The 22336-nt window shown below is 39.2% G+C and overlaps 1 protein-coding gene across 1 annotated transcript in view; it reads left to right on the forward strand.

The window, feature by feature from the left end:
- Positions 1-22336, forward strand: part of IL31RA (interleukin 31 receptor A) — an 80960-nt gene that overhangs the window by 13525 nt on the left and 45099 nt on the right. The window contains exons 3-5 of the mRNA XM_049863907.1: positions 11519-11685; positions 12888-13039; positions 18645-18810. Of these exons, the coding sequence (XP_049719864.1) occupies positions 11519-11685; positions 12888-13039; positions 18645-18810 (485 nt within the window). The remainder of the gene's footprint in view (positions 1-11518; positions 11686-12887; positions 13040-18644; positions 18811-22336) is intronic.

A 22336-nucleotide genomic window follows, 5' to 3' on the forward strand; every position in this document is an offset into this window, starting at 1 on the left:
CTCTTTTTCAGTAATGCCTTATTTATCCAGGGCCTCTTTCCCTTCCATATGAAGTTGATGATTTGTTTCTCCATCTCATTAAAGAATGTCCTTGGGATTTGGATCGGAATTGCATTAAATGTATAGATCGCTTTTGGTAGAATAGACATTTTTGTAATGTTAAGTCTTCCTATCCATGAGCAAGGTATGGTCTTCCACTTATGTAAGTCTTTTTTGGTTTCTTGCAGAAGTGTATTGTAGTTTTCTTTGTATAAGTCTTTTACATCTCTGCTAAGATTTATTCCTAAGTATTTTATCTTCTTGGAGGCTACAATAATGGCATTGATTTGGTGATTTCCTCTTCGATGTTCTTTTTGTCGGTGTAGAGGAATACAACTGATTTTTGTATGGTTATCTTGTATCCTAGTACTCTGCTGAACTCTTCTATTAGTTTCAGTAGTTTTCTGGAGGATTCCTTAGGGCTTTCTGTGTACAAGATCATGTCATCTGCAAATAGAGATGCTTTTACTTCTTCCTTGCCAATCTGGATGCCCTTTATATCTTTATCTAACATAATTGGTCTGGCTAGGACTTCTAGCACAATATTGAATAAGAGTGGTGATAAAGGGCATCCTTGTCTGGTTCCCGATCTCAGTGGGAATGTTTTCAGGCTGTCTCCATTTAGGGTGATGTTGGCTGTTGGCTTTGTATAAATGCTCTTTATTATGTTGAGGAATTTTCCTTCTATTCTTATTTTGTTGAGAGTTTTTATCATGAATCAGTGTTGAACTTTGTCAAATGCCTTTTCTGCATCAATTGATAAAATCATGTGATTCCTGTCTTTTGTTTTATTTATGTGGTGGATTACATTAATTGTTTTTCTAATGTTGAACCATCCCTGCATACCTGATATGAATCCCACTTGGTCATGGTGAATTATTTTTTTGATATATTGTTGAATTCCATTGGCCAGAATTTTGTTGAGGATTTTTGCATCTACATTCATGAGGGATATAGGTCTATAATTTTCTTTTCTTGTGGTATCTTTACCTGGTTTTGGTATCAGGGATATAGTGGCTTCATAGAATGAGTTTGTTGTATTCTGTCCTTTTCTATGCTCTGAAATACCTTTAGTAGTAGTGGTGTTAACTCTTCTCTGAAAGTTTGGTAGAAATCTGCATGAAACTGTCTGGACCAGGGCTTTTTTGTTGTTGGGAGTTTTTTGATTACCTTTTCAATGTCTTCTTTTGTTATGGGTCTATTTAGTTGTTCTACCTCTGTGTTAGTTTTGGTATGTAGTGTGTTTCTAGGAATTCATCCATTTCTTCTAGGTTTTCAAATTTGAGTATAGTTTTTCATAGTAATCTGATATGATTCTTTTAATTTCAGTTGGGTCTGTTGTAATATCTCCCATCTTATTTCTTATTCGGGTTATTGGCTTCCTCTCCTGTTTTTCTTTTGTCAGTTTGGCCAGTGGTTTATCAATTTTGTTGAGTTTTTCAAAAAACCAGCTTTTGTTCTTGTTAATTCTTTCAATTGTTTTTCTGTTTTCTACTTCATTTAGTTCAGCTCTAATTTTTATTATTTGTGTTCTTCTGGTGCCTGTGGGTTTCTTTTGTTGCTCTCTTCCTATTTGTTCAAGTTGTAGGGATAATTCTTTGATTTTGGCCCTTTCTTCTTTTTGGATGTGTGCATTTATTGATATAAATTGGCCTCTGAGCACTGCTTTTGCTGTGCCCCAAAGGTCCTGTTTGGAAGTGTTTTCATTCTCTTGGATTCTCTGAATTTCTTTATTCCATCCTTAATGTCTTCTATAATCCAGTCTTTTTTGAGCAGGGTATTGTTCAGTTTCCAAGTGTTTGATTTCTTTTCCCTGCTCTTCCTGTTATTGAGTTCCACTTTTGTGGCCTTATGGTCAGAGGAGGTACTTTGTAATATTTCAGTGTTTTGGATTCTGCTAAGGCTTGCTTTATGACCTAATATGTGGACTATTCTAGAGAATGTTCCATGTGCACTAGAAAAGAAAGTATACTTGGTCGCTGTTGGATGGAGTGTTCTGTATATGTCTACAAGGTCAAGTTGGTTGATTGTGGCATTTAGATCTTCCGTGTCTTTATTGAGCTTCTTTCTGGATATCCTGTCCATCACCGAAAGTGGTGTGTTGAAGTCTCCTACTATTATTTTGGAGCTGTCCATCTCACTTTTCAATGCTGGTAGAGTTTGTTTTATGTATCTTGCAGCCCTGTCATTGGGTGCATCAATAATTAATATGGTTATATGTTCTTGGTGTATTGTCCCTTTAATCATTATATAGTGTCCTTCCTTATCCTTTCTGATAGATTTAACTCTAAAGTCTATTTTGCCAGAAATTAATGTTGCCACTCCTGCTTTTTTTGATTGTTGTTTCCTTGGTATATTTTTTTCTATCTTTTGAGTTTTAGTTTGTTTGTGTCTCTAAGTCTAAGGTGTGTCTCTTGTAGGCAGCAAATAGCCGGATCTTGTTTTTTAATCCATTCTGCCACTCTCTTTCTCTTTATTGGTGCATTTAGTTCATTTACATTCAGGGTAATTATGGATAGGTATGAATTTAGTGCCATCCTTTTGATGTGTTTTTTTGTGTGTTGACAGTTTCTTTTTCCCCCTTGATTTTATGTGCTGAGTAGATTTTCTTTATATATTGTCCTTTCCTCATATTTGTTGTTATTGATTTTGTTTCTGCTGAGTCTGTGTTTTTCCCTTGTATTTTATTTTGATGAGTAGGATTGTTTGTCTCCTTTGTGGTTACCTTATTTTTTACCCTTATTTTTCTAAATTTAGAACTAACTTTTATTTCTTTGTATTGCCATATCTTCTTCTCCATATGGAAGGTGTATGATTACATTTCTCAGTCTCTCTGTATTATTTTAATGTTGTCTTCTTTTATATAATAACATCGCTGTTACCCTGTTTTGGGCTTTTTTTTTCCCTTTCTTTTTTTTTATAATCTTGCTTTGTTTTTTTGGATTTCCCTGTCTGGGTTGACTTCTGGTTGCTCTGCCCAGTGTTCTAGTCTTGGCTTGATACCTGATATTAATTGATTTTCTAACCAAAGAACTCCTTTTAGTATTTCTTGTAGTTTTGGTTTGGTTTTTACGAATTTCCTCAACTTGTGTTTATCTGGAAGTGTCTTAATTTCACCTTCATATTTAAGAGACAGTTTTGGTGGATATATGATTCTTGGCAGGCAATTTTTTTCCTTCAATTTTTCAAATATGTCACCCCATTGACTTGTTACCTGCATGGTTTCTGCCGAGTAGTCCAAGCTTATTCTTATTGGCTCTCCTTAGTAGGTGACTATTCGTTTATCCCTTGCTGCTGTTATAATTGTCTCTTTATCTTTGGTTTTGGCAAGCTTGGTTATAATATGTCTTGGTGACTTTCTTTTAAGATCTACCTTATGTGGAGTTTGATGAGCATCTTGGGTAGATATCTTCTCATCTTTCATTATATCAGGGAAGTTTTCTGCCAACAAATCTTCAACAATTTTCTCCATATTTTCTATTATCCCTCCCTGTTCTGTTACTCCAATCACTCATAGGTTATTTCTCTTGTTAGAGTCCCATGTGATTCTTAAGCTTTCTTCATTTTTTTTAATTCTTTTATCTGATTTTTCTTCAAATACATTACTGCCAAGTGATTTATCTTTGAGTTCAGAAATTCTAGCTTCTACTTGCTCAATTCTGCTCCTCTGACTTCCTATTGAGTTATGTAATTCTGTAATTTTGTTGTTAATCTTCTGAATTTCTGATTGCTGTCTGTCTATGGATTTTTCCATCTTATTAAACTTTTCATTATGTTCCTGAATAATCTTTCTGATTTCTTCAGTTGCTTTGTCTGTGTGTTCCTTGGCGTGTTCCACGTATTGCCTCATTTCCTTCCTGATGCCTTGAAGGGTTCTGTGTACTAAACTTTTGTATTCTGCATCTGGTAATTCCAGGAATGCACTTTCATCTAGAAAATCCCTGGATTCTTTGTTTTGAGAGCCTGTTGAGGTGATTATGGTCTGTTTCTTTATGTGGCTTGATATTGGCTGTTGTCTCTGAGCAATCTATAAGTTATTGTATTTAGTTTATGCTTGCTTACTGTGTCATAGCTGCCTTCTTTGTTTTGCTTTGGTATACCCCTATGGGTTGCTTGAGTGAGCTAGCTTGATTATTTTCACCTTTGGAGGTCTGGTGTCCTGTCCCTAGCTGGCTAGAGCTGTTATCAGGTATATCAGTCTAGGAGTCCATTCCGTTTTCTTGTATGAATTCAGCTCAGGTTTCCAGGTAGCTGACCATCAAGTATGTGGTACAGGCTCTGTCCTACAGTCTTAGAGGGGCAGGGGTGATTGGCATATATACTGGTATGTGATTGCAGCAGGGGGTCATGCTCTGAACAAGGCAGGGGGCTGAGAACCAACCCCCAAGTGTCTCTGAGGAAAACGTGTCTCTGTTCCCTAGAGCATGCTGGTGGGTGGGTTTTAGAGAGGGACCGTGGGCACTCAAAGTTTTTGGCTGTAAGGGCTGGGAGGTACCAGTTATCTTTGGACCCCTGTTGCAGGTGGCTGGGTGATGTGAGTGGAGCTACCAGTCCTTAGGTCCCTGATGTGGGTAGGTGAGGACCTTGTTTAATAGGCAAAGCAATGTCAAACCTCAAACACCCACCTCTCCACCACACAGCTGAAATGGTAGGAGTTTGCCAACAAGGGCCTATTCTCCCAAAATAGGCCCACACAGGTCCATGCAGAAGGGAAAGGTGCTCAAGGCCCATGCACAGTTTATGCATGGACAGGAGCCGCTTCTGTCCTGAGCTCCCCCGGTTAATGGAGCTAGCAAATTATCTTTTTCTGCCAACTGCAAATTTTTTCCTTCCCCAAGGCTGGGAGGATGGCTCCAGGTGCTCACCAGGGTCTATCTCAGTCCCAGGAATTCAGCCACTGAAGCCAGCTTGGGGGTGGGAGGGGGCACGGTAAAATATACGTAAGTACTTAGCTTTTGCCGAGAACGCGGTTCTCCTCAGGTTCCAGAAATGTGAATAGGCTGTGTGGCTGGCTGCTTATCCCTGAGGAAACTGTGGCCGAATGCTATTACCCGCCCACCGCTACTGCCGCCACCACCGCCGTCCCAGGAATGGTGCCTGAGTGCTCCCTGCGATTCAGGTCCAGTAACTCTTCTCCACTTCTGAACGGCCTCTCCCTCCCCCTGCCCCTCAGTTCCTTGTCCAAGCTTGCCTTTGATGCTCAGAGCCCCCAGCTTGTCACAAATATACTTGTTTCACTTGTTTTTTTGGGTCTTTGTTGTAAAGAGGGCTGGATAGAAGCAGCTGTCTATTCCGCCATCTTGACTCTGCCTTCCTGCCTGCCATTTTTAAAGTGCTTTACATGTGTTAGTTCATTTAACCGTCATGACAATCCCTGTGTTATAGGCATAGTACTGTCTTCATTTTACAGATGCAAAAAAGGCACAGAGAGGTAAGATATTTTCCCAAGGCAAAGGGTTACTAAGAGGCAAAGCCAGGATTCAAACTCAATTGGCTTCCAGAGCCTGTACGTGAAACCACTGTACAGCATAACCCAGGGGGCCATTTTTGCACTGCCAGCAACCAAAGACAACCTTTGAGGTCTTTTCTAGTTTCAAGATTCCAAGATTCCTGTGTCCAAGCTCCGTTCCCTCTGCCTGTTACCACAAACACTGACACCCTGCTTGGTGGTCCCCTTTGCTGCTCTCACCCTTTCCATCTTGTCCACCATCCCCAGGGCCATGTGGACCATAGCTCGACACCTATCCATCTGATTATTACCAATATATGCACTTGTTTTCATTAAGCTGTAGCGCAGTAGCTTTTAAATATTTATTTAGGAATATAGCTTTAATGCATTTTCTAAAAATAATAATATATGTTAATGTTAAAAAATTCAACCTGAGTTTCTGGCCAACATGGCATCATAGACAGAAGCACCACATCATACCTCCACAGCAAAGACCCAAAAAACTAAGTAAAGTAGAGACAAATGTCATTATTGGAACCTGAAGTGTCAAATGAAGAGATAAAGAACTCAGCCAAGCGCCGAATGGAATAAGAAACTGACAGATGACAGAGAGTGAGGAGTAGCACAGATCCACCATCTTAGACTCCTGTCAGGGATTGGCGGACAGGGAACATGGGAAAGCAGCTTCACCGAGCTCCCAGCAGGAGACAGAGCACCTGGTAGCCAGAGATATACACTTTCCCATCCCCAATCCTCTCCCCACTGCTCTACCTCTAAGCTTCCTGGCTGGCTGTGGTGGTTCTGCCGGCCAGGAAGTGCACTGTCTGTGCCGCTTAGATTTGCCCCACCCACGTTGGAGATCAGCGGACAGGGAGTATGGGAAAGCAGCTTCACGAAGTTCCCAGCAGGAGACACAACACCTGGTAACAAGCATTATATGCTTTCCTAACCCCCACTATTCTCCCCCAACCCTGTTCAGCCTCCTCTGCTTCCTGCCAGCTGCAGTCTCTTGGCTGGGAAGCAACTGCTTCCACCCAGGCCACTTGGATTTGTCTCACCCACAACTGAGCTGGTTTTGGTTTTTTCCATTTCTTTCGGTTTCTTCTGTGCCTCCCACCACCTTCTTTTGCCATCTTTGCTTCTTCTTGAAAGGCTGTGAAGTCCTGCACGACTGGGGAACCACTCCCCTGGCCTGTGACACCATGCTGGTGGGATCCCTGGGGCATTTTTTTTGCTTGTTTTGTTCTGTTTGTTTTCTTTTTCATTTTGTGGCTTGGGAGCCCCTTCTAGCTGGGCTGCACTGCCTGGCTTAGAAGCCACTCCCCTAGTCTGTGCAGCCATGTAGATGGGATCCCCAGGTGCACTTCCTGGCCGGCAGAACCACCACAGCCAGCCAGGAAGCTTAGAGCTTTTTTTGTTTTTTTCTTTTCTCTCTCTTTTTCCCTTTCTGCCTTGCTTTGTTTCTCAGTTCTCATCTCTCTACATTTACCTTCTTTTCCTGTCTCCTGCATACCTGTTGCTGTATGACTTCTATACCTGCTCTAGCCAGGCTATACTGCACAGACTGGGGGCCACTTTATCAGTTTTTGCAGCCCCACCTGTGAGACTCTAGGACTCCTGGGGGGCTTTTCTTTCTTTCTTTTTCAAATTTTTATCTGGTTATTTTTTTCTGTCTTTTTGCCTTTTTCTTTCTTTCTGCTTTTCTCCATTTCTCAGTTTCTCATCTCTCCACTTCAATGGCAAGCTCTCTTAGCACCTTTTTTTTTCTTTGTTTGCTTGTTTGTTTTTGGCTCCTGTTTCTCTCTTCTCTCTCTCCTCTTTCCCACACCCCTATATTAGCTCCACAGATCACAACCTTCCCACTCCTTCCTGCCTACCTGCACCATGCATTGAACATCACACTCCCGAGCAGCATAGGCACGGCCTACTGGAACCTACCCAGCACCAATTCCTGGCCTGCCCTGTCAGCCCTAGCACATGCCACAAACAACCCATCCCAGCATCTCCCCTTCGGCTGGACCTGCCCTGCTGCACCATAGCTGAGTGATTGGCCCTGCCCATTGGACAAGGAGGTGAAAAGCATCATGTCTACAGACAAGCAAACAACAAAGAATGCACAGCCCACCTGCTCAGACATAACCAAATAAAACAAAAAAGCAGGATGAAACAAACAGATCTACAATCAAGACACAAAGAAAATAACTACTGAATGTCCCGAAGACGGCAGACAATATCCAAACATTAAAAAAAAAAAAAAGGACAAGATGGTTCCAGTAGGCATCCAAAATAAAACACCAGATGACTTTCCAGTCGAAGAAAAGGCACTAGAACTACCTGACAGGGAATTCAGATCTCCAACATTCAGAGCGATCAAAAAGTTGAAGCAAAACCAGATAAAAATGAGGAAAAAATAGACAAATTTCTGGAAAAGGCAGACAAATTCATGGAGAATACAGACCAAAAAAATGGAAGAATTCAGGAAAATAATACAGGAATGAAATGCCAAAATAAGTTCACAACTAGAAATCATGCAAAAGTGACAATTAGAAATCCACGAGATAAAAAACAAGATTTCAGAAACGGGCAATGTCATAGAAGGGCTGAGGAGTAGGTTTGAAATGATGGAAGACAGAATCAGCAAAATTGAAGACAAACACTTGGATACAACTCTGAGGAAAAATCAGAGAAAAGGGCAAAGAAAAATGAAGAAACCTGAGAATTATGTGGGATACAATCAAAAGCAAAAATTTGAGAGTGATCAGAGTTCCAGAACAGGGAGAGAAAATGGGAAACACAGAGAGGATCGTTGAAGAATTGCTGACAGAAAACTTCCCTAATATCATTAATGATGAAAAGCTGACCATCCAAGAATGTCAACACACCCATATAGGATAGATCTCAAAAGAAAAACATCAAGGCATATCATAATCACACTTGTTAAAACCAAAGACAATGAAAAAATCCTGACAGCAGCTCAAGAAAAACAAAATGTCACAAACAGAGGAGAAACAATAAGACTAAGCTCAGATTATTCAGAAGAAACCATGCAGGCAAGAAGGTAATGGGATAACATATATAAAACCTTGAAAGAAAAAAATGACCAACCAAGAATAATATATCCTGCAAAACTTTCATTCAATTGTGATGGTGAAATTAGGATATTTCCAGATAAACAGAAATTAAGGGGCTATGTAAAAACAAAACCAAACTTATAAGAATTACTAAAGGGAGTCCTTTGGTCTGAGAACAAACAACATCAGACCACAGCCTGAATCTGGACACAAGATTGTACCAACCAGATACCAACCGAGGAAGTGAACTCTCAAGGACTATCCAAAACCAAAAGAATTACAACAGGGACCAGAGAGGTTAATCTGTAAATAACAACAATGTCAGAACAATAAAAGAGGGAATAAACAGTATAGGTATAGAACTTTCTAATGGAGAGGAAGGCAAGGCAATACCAAGTAATAATAGACTGGTTCAAACCTAGGAAAATAAGGGTAAATTTCAAGGTAACTACAAAGAAAGTTAACAAACCTACTCATCAAAATAAAGAAGAAAAACATGAAGTCTCAATAAAAACAATCTACAAAAACAAAAGAAATAAAAAAGAAATCCACAAACAAGAGGAACTCAGCACAGGAGAGTAAGAGGAAAAAAGAAAATATTAGCATCACAAAAAAAAAAAGCACTACAAAATGACAGCAATAAACTTACGTCTATCAATAGTAACACTGAATGTAAATGGCCTAAATGTACCCATAAGGGGACAGATAGTGCTGGAAGTCCTAGCTAGAGCAATAAGGCAAGAAACAGAAATAAAGGGCATCCAAATTGGTAATGAAGAAGTTGAACTGTCCCTATTTGCAGATGATATGATACTAAGAAAACCCAAAAGGCCCCACGAGAAAACTACTAGAGCTTTTAGAAAGATTCAGCAGAGCGCAGGATACAAGATAAACATACAAAAATTAGTTGGATTCCTATACACCAATAAAGAGAGCAATGAAAAGGAAATCAGGAAAACAATACCATTTATAATAGCCCCTAAAAAAATAAAATACTTGGGAATAAATTTAAGCAGGGATGTAAAAGACCTATACAAAGAAAACTACAAAACGCCACTGCAAGAAACCAAAAGAGATCTACGTAAATGGAAAAACATACCATGCTCATGGATAGGTAGACTTAACATTATGAAAATAATAATTCTACCCAAAGTGATTTACAAATACAATGCAATACTGATCCAAATATCAATAACATTCTTTAAAGAGATGGAAAAATTTATCATTAAGTTTATATGGAAAGGGAAGAAGCCCCGGATAAGAAAAAGAATAAAGTAGGAGGACTCGTACTACGTGACCTCAGAACCTGCTATACAGCTACGGTAGTCAAAACAGCCTGGTACTGGTACGACAACAAGCTACGTTGACCAATGGAACAGAATTAAGAACCCAGATGTAAATCCATCCACCTGTGGTCACCTGATCTTCGACAAGGGCCCAAAGTCTATCAAATGGGGTAAAGACAGTCCTTTTAAAAAATGGTGCTGGCAAAACTGGATGTCCACCTGCAAAAAAAATGAAACAGGACCCACACCTCACAACATATACAAAAACTAATTCAAAATAGATCAAAGACCTAAATATAAAGCCAAAAACTATGAAGTTCACAAAAGAAAAGATAAGATAAATGCTAGAGGCCCTAATACATGGCATTAACAGGATACAAACCACAACCAACAATACACAAGCTGCAGAAGATAAGCTAGATAACTGGGATCTCCTAAAAATTAAACACTTAGGCTCATCAAAAGACTTCACCAAAAGAGTAAAAAGAGAACTCATAGACTGGGAAAAAAAATTGGCTATTACAAATCAAAGATCTAATCTGTAAAATCTTCAAGAAAATCCAACACCTCTATAACAAAAAGACAAATAATCCAGTTAAAAAATGGGCAAAAATAAAGAACAGACTCTTCACCAAAGAAGACATTCAAGCGGCCAACAGACACAAGAGGAAATGCTCACAATCTCTAGCCATCAGAGAAATGCAAATCAAAACCACAGTCAGATACCATCTCACCCTGGCCTTACTGGCAGGAATCAATAAAACAGGAAATAACAGATGTTGGAGAGACTGTGGGGGAGATTGGAACTCTTATGCATTGCTGGTGGGAATGCAAAATGATACAACCATTCTGGAAAACAATATGGCACTTCCTTAGAAAGCTAGAAGTAGAAATACCTTATGATCTAGCAATCGAATTCCTAGGAATATGTCCTAGAGAAATAAGAGTTGTCACACGAATAGATACATGTACACTGATGTTCACTGTAGCACAGTTAAGTGTTTTGCAATTCTCATTCTTTGCAATGTCATCCATAGTTTGTTACGATCCACACAGTCAAATGCTTTTGCATAGTCAGTAAAACACAGGTAAACATCTTTCTGGTATTCTCTGTTTTCAGCCATTACCCATGTGACATATGCTATTATATCCCTTTTCTCTATGCGTAGTTACGTAAATGTTTATTAAAGTTTATAAAAATAAAAGACCTGACTGTTCTGTGGATGATATGGATCGTGCTTCTTTCCCCAACAAAAGCATATGCACATCTTTTCAGAGCAGTAAATATAGATGTATTAAAAATCATTTTAAATTCTGTCTACCATAATTATTTAATGAATTCTGGGTTTTTTTGTTAAGAATAAATTCTCAAGGCAGACTCTGGGATTCTCTGTGGTCTGTTGATTATTTCTTATAGTAGGAAATACATTGCTAGTGCATGGGCTTACTGGAGGTTCCGTGGCTCATGACATCTCAAACTGGCTGAAAGCAGGAAACTTTTATCTGTCCTTGCAGGTGAGGAAGGAATTGGGAGAGTGGGGCCCAGATACTGAATTGTACACTTCTCAGAGAAACCCAGAGTGTAACTAAGAAATAATATGCATAATGTCTTAAGTAGGGCTGTGTTCAAACTGCTGTACGAAACTCATGTTGAATTGCTTTTTTCTTCAAAGCTTTTATGGAAAAGAAAGTGAGATTTGTACAAGTGAAAACCATGCTTCGTGTGTTTTTTTCTATCCAAATGTAACAAACCCAAATATTTGCAACATTGAGGTGGAAGCTCAAAATGCAGATGGTAGAATTAAATCTGAAACGACAGCGTGGAGTTTAGATACCATAGGTAAGTATTATTTGGTATCTTTATACAATCTTTTATTAAAAGATATCCTTTTTTAAAAAAAATAGTTATCTGTGAACTCAAAAGTAGAATCAAAGCTCAGGGATATGGTAGGTGTGTGTGTGTTATGGATATACAGAAAATTTTTTCTTATTGAAGACGAAGAAAGAAAATAAGGAAAGAAGGAAGGAATGAAGGGAAGGGAAGACAAAGCATATTAACCAAATGAGAAAAAAGAATGACAACCAAGAGACGTCTTGCTAGTCCCTGATTCGTGTACAAGTTTTTGTGTGGACGTATGCTTTCAGTTTTCTTGGCTATGTAGGTATATACCTAGAAGTGAAATTATTGGGTCATGTGGTAACTCTATGTTTAACTTTCTGAGGAGCAGCCAAACTTTCCCGAAGTGGTCACACTCTTTTATATTCCCACCAGCAAATATGAGAGTTTCAGTTTTTCACAAATTTGCCAATACTTATTATCATCCTCTTTATTATAGCCATCCTAGTAGGTGTGAAGTGATGGTGGTGTAGTGGTTAAGAGTTCGGCGGCTACTCAAACAGTCGGCAGTTCGAATCCACCAGGCACTGCTTGGAAACCCTATTGGGCAGTTTGAGTCACTATGAGTCAAATTGACTCGATGGCAATGGGTTTGGTTTGTTTTTATTTTTAATGACTAGTGATGTCAAGCATCTTTTCATGTGTTTATTGGCCATTTGTATATCTTATATGGATAAGTGTTTATTCACATCCTTTGTGCTTTTTAAAATTGGGTTATTTGTCTTTTTATTGTTAGACTTTAAGAGTTCTTTATGTATTGCGTATAAAGATATGTGATTTGCAAATATTTTCTTTTTTTCTGTGGTTTGTGCACTTTCTTGACAGTGTCCTTTGAAGCACAAAAAATTTTAATTTTAAGAAGTCCAGTGGTTTCCTCTTCTTTCTTTTCTTCTTGGCATAGAATCTGATCTAATCAGCAAAAGGCTGCTTTGCAGAAAAATTACAGGAATGTGTCCTGTCTTCATTGGGCATTCCTTTTTTGTACTTCCTTCCTAACGTCACCTGCATGTGGTGGACTACAAACAATGCACTGTCATTTTGTATCTAGGCTTTTTCTTTACTTTTTTCTTTCAGTTTTGTGTGGACCTTATTAGGACCTTCTTGTCTTTTTGGAAATATAAGAACTATATGGTTTTTATTTTCAGTGAAAACCGAGCCACCTGAGGTTTACTATGTGAAACCAGCTTTGGGTGTCAAACGAATGGTTCAAATAACATGGAGAAGGCCTAGTTTGGCGCCTGTTTCATCTATTGTAAACTACATGCTTCGATTCAGGATGGTAAATAGTACCAAGTGGGTAAGTTATGTCATTGTAGTATTTTTATTAGGGGGCTCAAGGAAGAGAGAATCATTGACAAATTTTGTTGACCTAGAGTCATCATCTTCACTTTCTACATTGATAGTAGAAGACAGGCAGTAGTGAACACTTTTCTTCTGTTTACCATTTGGGTTTTCCAGTTGGAAAAAAATGTTCTATTTATTATAGACATTTTGCATTCTAAGCACAGAAACATTAATGAGTGAAAAAAAAATTTTGCCTTCTACCCTGGTTTATGTCTAGCTACTTTGGTCGGTTGGAGATTCTATGGCATAGTCCTTTCCTTTTTAATTTTTGAAACTTTTGTAAAATTATGAAATACAACATTAAAAAGTGACAAAACATACATGTTAAGTTTAACAAATTATTAAGCCAATGTTCATATAACAACCACCAAGAGTAGAATATTGCTAGCACCCCAAAACCCCTTCTTGATTACAACTCCCTCCTCCCCTTAGAGCTAACTATTATCCTGATTTTCATGATAATCACTTCTTTTTATTATGGTTTTACCATTTAAGCATGCATCCCTGAACAATATAGTTTGAAACTTTATATAAATTACATCCATACTTTTGTGTGTATTTGGCCTCTTTCTCTCAATATTGTCTTTTTAAGATTCGTCCATGTTATATAATCCTGGGAGTCCCTGTTACTTGCTCAGGTACCATGCTCAGCTGCTAACTGAAAGGTTGGGGGTTCAAATCCACCCAGAGGCACCTTGGAAGAAAGGCCTCACAGTCTGCTTCCAAAAAATCAGCCATCGAAAACCCTGTGGTGGACAGTTTTACTCTGACACACATGGAGTCAGAATCAGCTTGATGGCAACTAGTTTTATATAATTCTGTAGTTTACACATTTTCATTATGAAAATAATGTAGTATTCCATTGTATGAACATAATGGAATCATGGCTTTAATTTGCATTTCCCTTTCATTGAGGTTGCACACTTTTTCATATATTTTTTTGTCCGTGTGCATTTTTTCCTTGTGAAGTACTAATTCAAGTATTTTACTCATTTTTCTATTGGGTTGTCTGTCCATTTTTAAATTGATGCGTAGGAGTTCCTTGTATATCCTGGCTATGAGTCTTTTTATTTTTTGTGTGTATAGCTAACATCTTCTACTGTGTGGCTTGCTTTTTTACTCTCTTAATGGTGGTTTTCAATGAACAGAACTTCCTAATTTTAATACTGCCAAATTTTATCATTTTTTTCTTAGTGATTAATGCTTTTATGTCCTAAAAAATATTTTCTTACTTCAAAGTCACGAAGACATTCTCCTCTTTCCATCAATGCACCTTGACATTATATCAACTTTTGTTGTTGTTGTTTTTTTGTAACCACCTAACATTATTGGTTCTAATTGAGCTTGTAGCCAATTAAATCAATTAAATTTTCAAAAATCTCTGCCATCCACAATGTCTCACTATCTTATAATTTGTATAGTTAGTTTTTAACCAAGTAATAAGTCTAGGCATTTTATTTGTTTCTGTTGAATTTCTTCATGTTGGTCTTATCCATCATTCCAGCCTACTTAATATCTTTATGCTGTCACCCAAAACTTATGGTTACCTTTCCAGCTTTTCAATATCTTTGATTTGATAACACTTCTATACCTTTATGTAATTATTAATAAAAATATTGACTACCTCAGAGCCCTGTGGTAAACCAGTAGAGACTATCCAGAGATATCAGCCTTTTCACCCTTCCTTCTTTGTGTGTGGTCACTTATTCAGGCTCCCACAAATATGCCTACTTTTGTCTTGTCCATGAGGCTATCATGAGACTCTTTCCTTCATTGAAACTCATAGACACTATGTTTATTGGATCCTTTCCTAGTCTAGAACTCTTCCAGAAAAGAAATTTAGTTAAGCTTCACTTTTTCTGTGTTCAAAGAGATGATGTTGGCCACTTCTCCTTGCAGCGTCCTTTCTTAGCTCGGGAATAATTTTCCCAGAACCTGATGACATGTAACACCCGACTCACTGATTTATAGTTTCTGTAACCCAAAAGGAAACCCCTAAACGTGACAGTCCGTGACACAGCACAAGCTCAAAGAGCTCATCTTCTTTCACACCATGCTTCACGGTCTCAGTGAAACTTAGGGACTTCTGGAGTGGTCTGTGAGCTAGTAACCCTTGATTCCTTCTAGTTGTCTGGGTTCAGAGTCACTGCAGCTGCTAGAATAGGATTTAAAGTGCATTATTAAGCAAGAAAAACAAACCAGGATCTATGTCCTTCTGGAAAAATTACTAGACTAAGTGAGACCAGCAGGTATGAACCACCCCAACTCTCTACATCCTTTACCCCTACCTCTTTGACAAACTCAGCTATGTATGCACTCACCCTTGCCTCCTTCCTTTAAGTTCCTGAGATGAGATGTCCCTTCTGTTCTCGTAGAGAATGTGGAAAGGAAGGTGAAATGTGCAGTATCCTCTCTCTCCTTTCAGCTTTCAAGCACAATCAAGCCTTTTCAGTTCTAAACCCAACTAGACCCGACCCAACCTTCTATTGATGGTTTCCATTATCTATGGAATAAGATCCAAATACTTAACTCCCCAAGACCTGGGCCCTTACTCACTCCTCCCACCTCATCTTTCATCATCCTTGCTTTTCTAGTAACTCTGAATTGCTTGTTTCCCTTGCATCATGTCTTTTCCTTATTCTGTGCCTCCACCTAGAACATCCTCTAATTTTGTACTTCTTTTCCTACTCCAAACCTTGCTAAATCTATTCATCTTTCCGGACTTAGTGTTGACATATTTCCTTCTGAGAGCCTGAGCCTTCTTTCTGTGCATGCCCTCTCATTGCATTTGACCACTAGCACAATCATTTAAACTTATCTCTCTCCACATTAGACTGTAAGCTACTCAGAGACAGGCACCTTGATTTTCATCTTTGCTTTCCCATTGCCTGGCATATGCCTGTGCTCAATCAATGTTTGTTTAGTTGAATTAAACCTTATAAAACTATGTTAAAATTCTAACATGTCCATATATCAAGACCCATATTTGCAAGATGTTATATGGTTTACAAAGTGCTTTTTTTATACCCCAAACTATTTAATCTTTGCATATCTTTAAATAGGCATGGCTGTCTTTATTTTTTACAGATTAAGAAATCGAGATTTAGAGAGCGTAAATGACTTGTTCAAGATCACAAGGTTCTGATTCCAAGTCCAGTTGTCAATGTGACTACACTGCAACCTCCAAGCCACCTTCCTGTAGCGCTAAAGTGTTTCCACCTTTACATAATGGAACCATGTGACTGCCTTACAAAGGGATCTCAAGACTCTTTTTGAGAGTTTGAGTTAGGCTTTGCACCAAAACTTTTGACTCATTTCTTAAAACTTTGGATGAGCTAGGATTTGGCACAAAGTATAGAGTGTCAGAAACAAACCAGATGAAGCTAATTAGTGTTTGGGTAGGATTCCGTTGCATATGTTGAGTTGGGGAAGTTTTAGATCTAAGGCTGAATATGAAGGATTCGTTGATCCTGGGCTCTGTGAGGGCCAAAGGCACTAGCTTGGACAAAAAGCCAAGTTAAAGGAGCCTTAAAGGAGCCCTTGTGGCACAATGGTAAAGTGCTTGGCTGCTAACTGAAAGGTCAGAAGTTTGGACCCAGCAGCCACTCCACAGGAGAAGGATGTAACAGTCTGCTTCTGTAAAGATTACAGCCTTAGAAACCGTATGGGGCAGTTCTACACTGTTCTTTGAGGGTTGCTATGAGTTGGAATTGACTTGTTGACAGTGGGCTTAGTGTTGACTTAGAGGCACATTGTTTAAAATAATGAGCAGCTTTTTGTTTCTTCCAAGTTTGGGGCTGGTAAGAAAAGGCTTAAATGTTTACACTGGGCAAAGCTTTCTGAGCATGGCTGTGAGGAGACCCACCAGGCAGGCCAAGCATGTGCTGAGAGTACCAGCAAAGCATTAGAAACATTAGAAACATGTTTTTGAAGAACGTGATGTTTTTGAAAAAGCATACAAAGTAAGATAAAAGTCTATTAGACTTCTGACATTTATTTTATGAATTACTATTGTTTTTATTTTGTATTACATATGGAGGTAATGTGGTTGTGCCTCTCCTAGAGGTCTTCATCCTGTCGCAGCTGTACCCTTTAAGTAAGGTAACTTGGGGAGGATGCTTCCCCAGAAATGATGGCTTGTCCCAAATTATGCTCCCCACAACCCTCATCTGTTGCCACAACATCTCCAGGGGGCTGTTTGGAATAGTGTACTCCAGGAGCCTGGGATTCAGCAGAGAATTTACCATCACCACTGAATCCTCCCTCCTTCTCTGAGTCCATCTCACTAGGCTGGGAGACCAGACGTGTCCAACTGCAGCTGGGATGCTCAGCCTTCTCCCAAAGACATACTTCCTCCATTTGCTCAACTTCCTTTAGGCTCAAACATGTAATTATGTACTTTTCATAGCTGTATATACACATAATATCAGGACTTCCTTCTCTTGCAAGGTTCCGTGAGACTATGCAGTATGCATACTAATAAATGGATATGCCTATTAATGCAGTGTATTTTTATTAATCAAGTCACTTTGTTTATATAAACCAACAGCCAAAACTGTATTACAGCAACTATGACCATGCTTAGACAGGAATGGTTGAATTTTTAGTTTTTCTTGGAGGGCTGGGTCCAGAAAGGACTTTAGAGATTATCGAGTGCAACATGCTCATTTTACTGATGAGGAAACTGAGGTCTAGAGAGAAGTAGTGTGTTTGTCACCCTCATCCTTCAAAGGGTGTCAAAATCAATGTATACATCCAGGCTGCCAAGTCATTTAGCAGCTTAAGTGATCACCCAAAGGCCAACATTTGGAAATACGTGTCCTGATGGTAGTTCTTCCAGTAACAAATGCTGAGGTTGTCTATGGACAACACTTAATTCTTTTGGATTTCATCTATGACGTGATGGTTGATGCCTTTAAGGTCTCTGTCACCTATCGTTCCATGAGGCTGCATTTCTAGGTGTTGGAGTCACCCCCAGAGTTTAAGCCCCTGCCAAGGATGCCCTTGGTGACAAGGCTTCATCTTGCATCTTCCAGAACAACAAGCATTAAGGATTGCTCATTCAGCCCCAGTCCAGAGGCATGAATCCCACCTAGGGATGAATTACCCAATAAGCAAGGTACCACAGGCTTACTTGCGCTTACTTACTAATCTGTAGGGCACGATTTCACCTGTTATTCACCACATCTTTGATGTGAAATTCTGCCCTACAGATTAGTAAGTACACAAAAATGAGCCTTGCTTACTGGTTAATTGGCACCTGATCACATGCTTAGAGACAGGAAATCGGAAGGGAGGTGCTGGCTCATGGGGCGGTTTATATCTTTTTAGGTGCACATTTCCCCAGGCACATGTGGAAGTTTATTTATATATGAAAAATAAACTTTATATAAAAAATATAAAAAATAAATTTTATATAAAAAAATAATGTATTTTTAAAATTTGAGATGCAGTGTTACTAGTTCTGAAAAGGTAAGAGTGGGTTGGGGAGTGAAGAGGAAAAATGGAGAGAACATGTACTGTCTCCCTTTCAGCTCAGAGTTGTCTTTGCCTTTCAGCTGGAAGTCAACTTCACCAAGGGTGATGCGCATACAATCCAAACATACAACCTCACAGGGCTGCAGGCTTTTACGGAATATGTCGTAACTCTACGATGTGCGGCTGAGGAGTCAAGGTTCTGGAGTGACTGGAGCCAAGAAAAAACGGGAACAACTGAGGAACAAGGTCCTTTGAAATTCCTTTGTGCCTGCTGTGGGTGAGGGTGCCTGGGTATAGCCTTTTCTGGTTTTGTCGAGTGCCGGACTCAGTAATCATGGAATCCCAGAGCCTGGAGAGTCTGTTTGGTCTCTGCCCACAGGGCATGCACTATACCCACCTTATCCCACAGGAGTAAGCCTACCCTCTTCTGCTGGTGTTAGTTCTCTTAGCAGTCCAGGTTCACATAAACCCAAGCCTCCAAAAGGCAAAAGTCTATTCGATGACCATGAAGGCAGGAAAGAGAAAGGGAATGAACACTGATTGAGCACTTATGAGTCAGATGCAGGGGCCTATGTAAGGAAAATAGCGCCTAGTGCAATTAGTGTTAAATTGCTGAATGATCTCTCATAGCTAGTGATGGAAACTGTGATGGCCCATAGAAACTGCTCATTGGTGCCCCACCTTAAGCAGTTCTCAGGACACAAAACGTGGCACTCAGGGCACACACCCTACCTGGACACCTTAGTTAGCCTCTGGTCAGATGTAGTTATTAAGGACAGTCGGTGGGCTTGGCTTAAATCCCAACCTGGCTTTAGGCAAGATGGCAGGTCAATCTCTAAACTTTAGTTCCCTATTTTTTCCCCTTTTCTATATTGGAATATAATTTGTACAATTGGGTCAATAGTAGTACCTGGGTTTTGGTATTATTGTAAGGACTAAATAAAATAATGTGTTCACCCCATAGTAAACATTCAATAAATTCCAGGTTTCCTATTATTATTAACCCTCCCAAGAACCCCACCCCCCCACCCTGCCGTGCTTTGGAGATAAAGAAGCTGAGTTTCAGAGATGTTAAATAAATGTGCTCATGGCCACTCAGTAATCAATCATTATTCCTATTATTCTAACCCAAGTTTAACCCAAGATGACCAAGTTTATCAAAGCTGTGCCTTTTCCATTATGCCAAGGATAGCACAGGGGCTCTCAGGTGGTGGGGGAGCCTAGTGGGCAGACACTATTCTTTGTGAATCAAGAGCCTTGCCTAGTGCTTGAACCCCAGTGGATGAGCAATATATGTTTGATGAATGTATTAGTTTCCCAAGGCTGCTATAACAAATTACCACAAACTTTGTGGCTTAAAATAACACAGATTTATTCTTTGACAGTTTTGGAGGTCAGAAGTCTGAAATTAGTTTCACTGGGCTATATAAAGTCAAGGTGTCAGCAAGGCTGTTTCCTTCTGAAAGCTCTGAGGGAAAACCTGTTTCCTTACCCTTTTTGACTTCTAGTGGCTGCCTGTATTCCTCGATTTGTGGCCCCTTCCTCCATCTTCAAAATTCATCACTCTAATCTTTGCTCCTCCATCATCACAGCACTGTCTTCTCCTCTTTTGTGTCAAATATCCCTCTGCCTCCCCCTTATAAGGACTTGATATTACATTTAGGGTCCACCCAGGTAATTCAGGATACTCTTTCCATCTCAAGATCCTTAACTTAATCACATTGTCGGAGTTTCTTTTGTCATATAAAGTAACATTCATATGACCTGGATATCTTTGGAGGCCATAATTCAGACTAATACAATGAATGAATGATTAATAACTGAATGCTTGGTGATGCCCACACAACTTCTGAAAAGTGGAAATAAATACAAAAAATGGAGACTCTTCTAACCTTCCTCTCAGGCTTTAACATTGTTTGTAAGAGATGTGGATTTTGGACCATGAATTCCCTCGTGGCCATGATTCAGGCGGTTCTTATTCATTCTCATAGTCAAGTCCCCCTCAGGTAATATCTGGGATCAACTTCTGTGTTCCCTGGTCTATATGGCAACAATTTATTCCTCTGGATTCTGGTTGAATTTCCCATGGGACCACAAGTTAGTATTAATAGATGTGTGATGTGTTTACCCACATGGGTCAGATGTCTGGAACAATCAGATGCTTTCTGAATTTCCAGAGACTTACCTGAACCTCTCATTGGAGGTGTTCATGTTTAGTCTCACCACGCCTTGCTGGGTGTGGTTCCAAAACAGGAATTCATGTAGCAGACGAAGAATTGGGCTAATTGGCCTCCTTCTCATCCAGAGATTCCATTCTTCTATGCCATTCAGTTAACTCCTAAACCTGGTAGTAGTATGGGAAAAGGTCACAGAAAATTCCATTCATTATGTGTTTAAGTTCTTAGAACAGTGCCTCACACATGGTCAGGGGCATATAAGTTTTAAATAAATAAAAATACATGCATGGTTAAAACAACTAATCCAGATATGGATTTAATGTAAACGTTTGGTAAAAATCACATTCAATATTTGGGAACACATTCTATAGACATCATCTAAAATGTCCAATGAATACAAATATAATAATTTAGATATATCAAACAGCACATTAATTGTATAGTAAAAAATGGCCCGAAGATTACAGTATGTTGGAATAGTCAGTTCCTTTTGTCTATGTCTTGGCTGAGCCCTCCCTTCACAATGAAGCCCCTACAGCTTCTTGTGCTACACCTGCCAGCCTGCAGTCTGGGTGATTAAATGCTTTGCTAGGGGTGACCTTGTTTTGCTCAGCCAAGATTTACTATTTCAGCTGATTGATTATTTCAGCTCTCTTGGTTAAGATTAATTAGTAAAACACTAGTGTTCTCTGTGCTGTTTGCTAATTGAATCAAATCAACCTTATTTATCAAAGTCAACATTAGAGAACTTTTGCATTTATGTCTTCAGTTTTTTAGTAACCCAGATGAAATGGATGAAAATGCAGCCCCTCCCCCCAACAAATCCTAATGTCTTCTTTTCCAATTCATGTCATTTGTTTCCCTATTTCACGGTGAAATGCAGGTTGTTTAATATGCACCACCTCAAACCTTTCCAATTGTTTAAAACTTTCTATACTTAATGTTAAAACTAAAATCAAACCTTCTGCCATCAAGTAGATTATGATGCGTAGTGACTCTACATGACAGTGTAGAACTGCCTCATAAGGTTTCCTAGGGTGTAATCTTTACGGGAACAGATTGTCCAGGTCTTTCCTCCCATGGAGTGGCTGGTGGGTTCCAACCACTGACTTTTCGGTTAGCAGCCAAGCACTTAACCACTGTGCCATCAGGGCTCGCTTTCTAAATGTTAGGCGCTACGTATTTTCTTTTGGATTCGAATGTATTGATTATTAGGGTTATTTACTTACATTTAAACATATAAATGCCTGCTACACAAAACAGAGTTAGACTCAAATTCCGGCTTTATCACTTAAAAGCTTGTGGCACTGAGCAGTTGCTTAACTTCTCTGTGCTTCAGAAATGAGGATAATAATATTGTTGTACCTAGTATGGGTGTGAGGTTCAAATGACTTAAGCATAATTCAGGCAAAATGCTTAGCATGATTGGAACAGGCTGCTCAGCCGTATCTTGAACAGAACCTGTGCCATTTTTACTTTCCCTAGTCTGTCTCTGTCTCCAAGTATGAGTTTGCTGTTAACTCCTATAAAGGTTAAATGTTAGCCAATATTTCCCCTAGGACTGTAGAAAAACAAGCGATATCGATCTAAGGCTG

Source organism: Elephas maximus, chromosome 2 (assembly GCF_024166365.1).
Source record: "Elephas maximus indicus isolate mEleMax1 chromosome 2, mEleMax1 primary haplotype, whole genome shotgun sequence".
Taxonomy (NCBI): Eukaryota; Metazoa; Chordata; class Mammalia; order Proboscidea; family Elephantidae; genus Elephas; species Elephas maximus.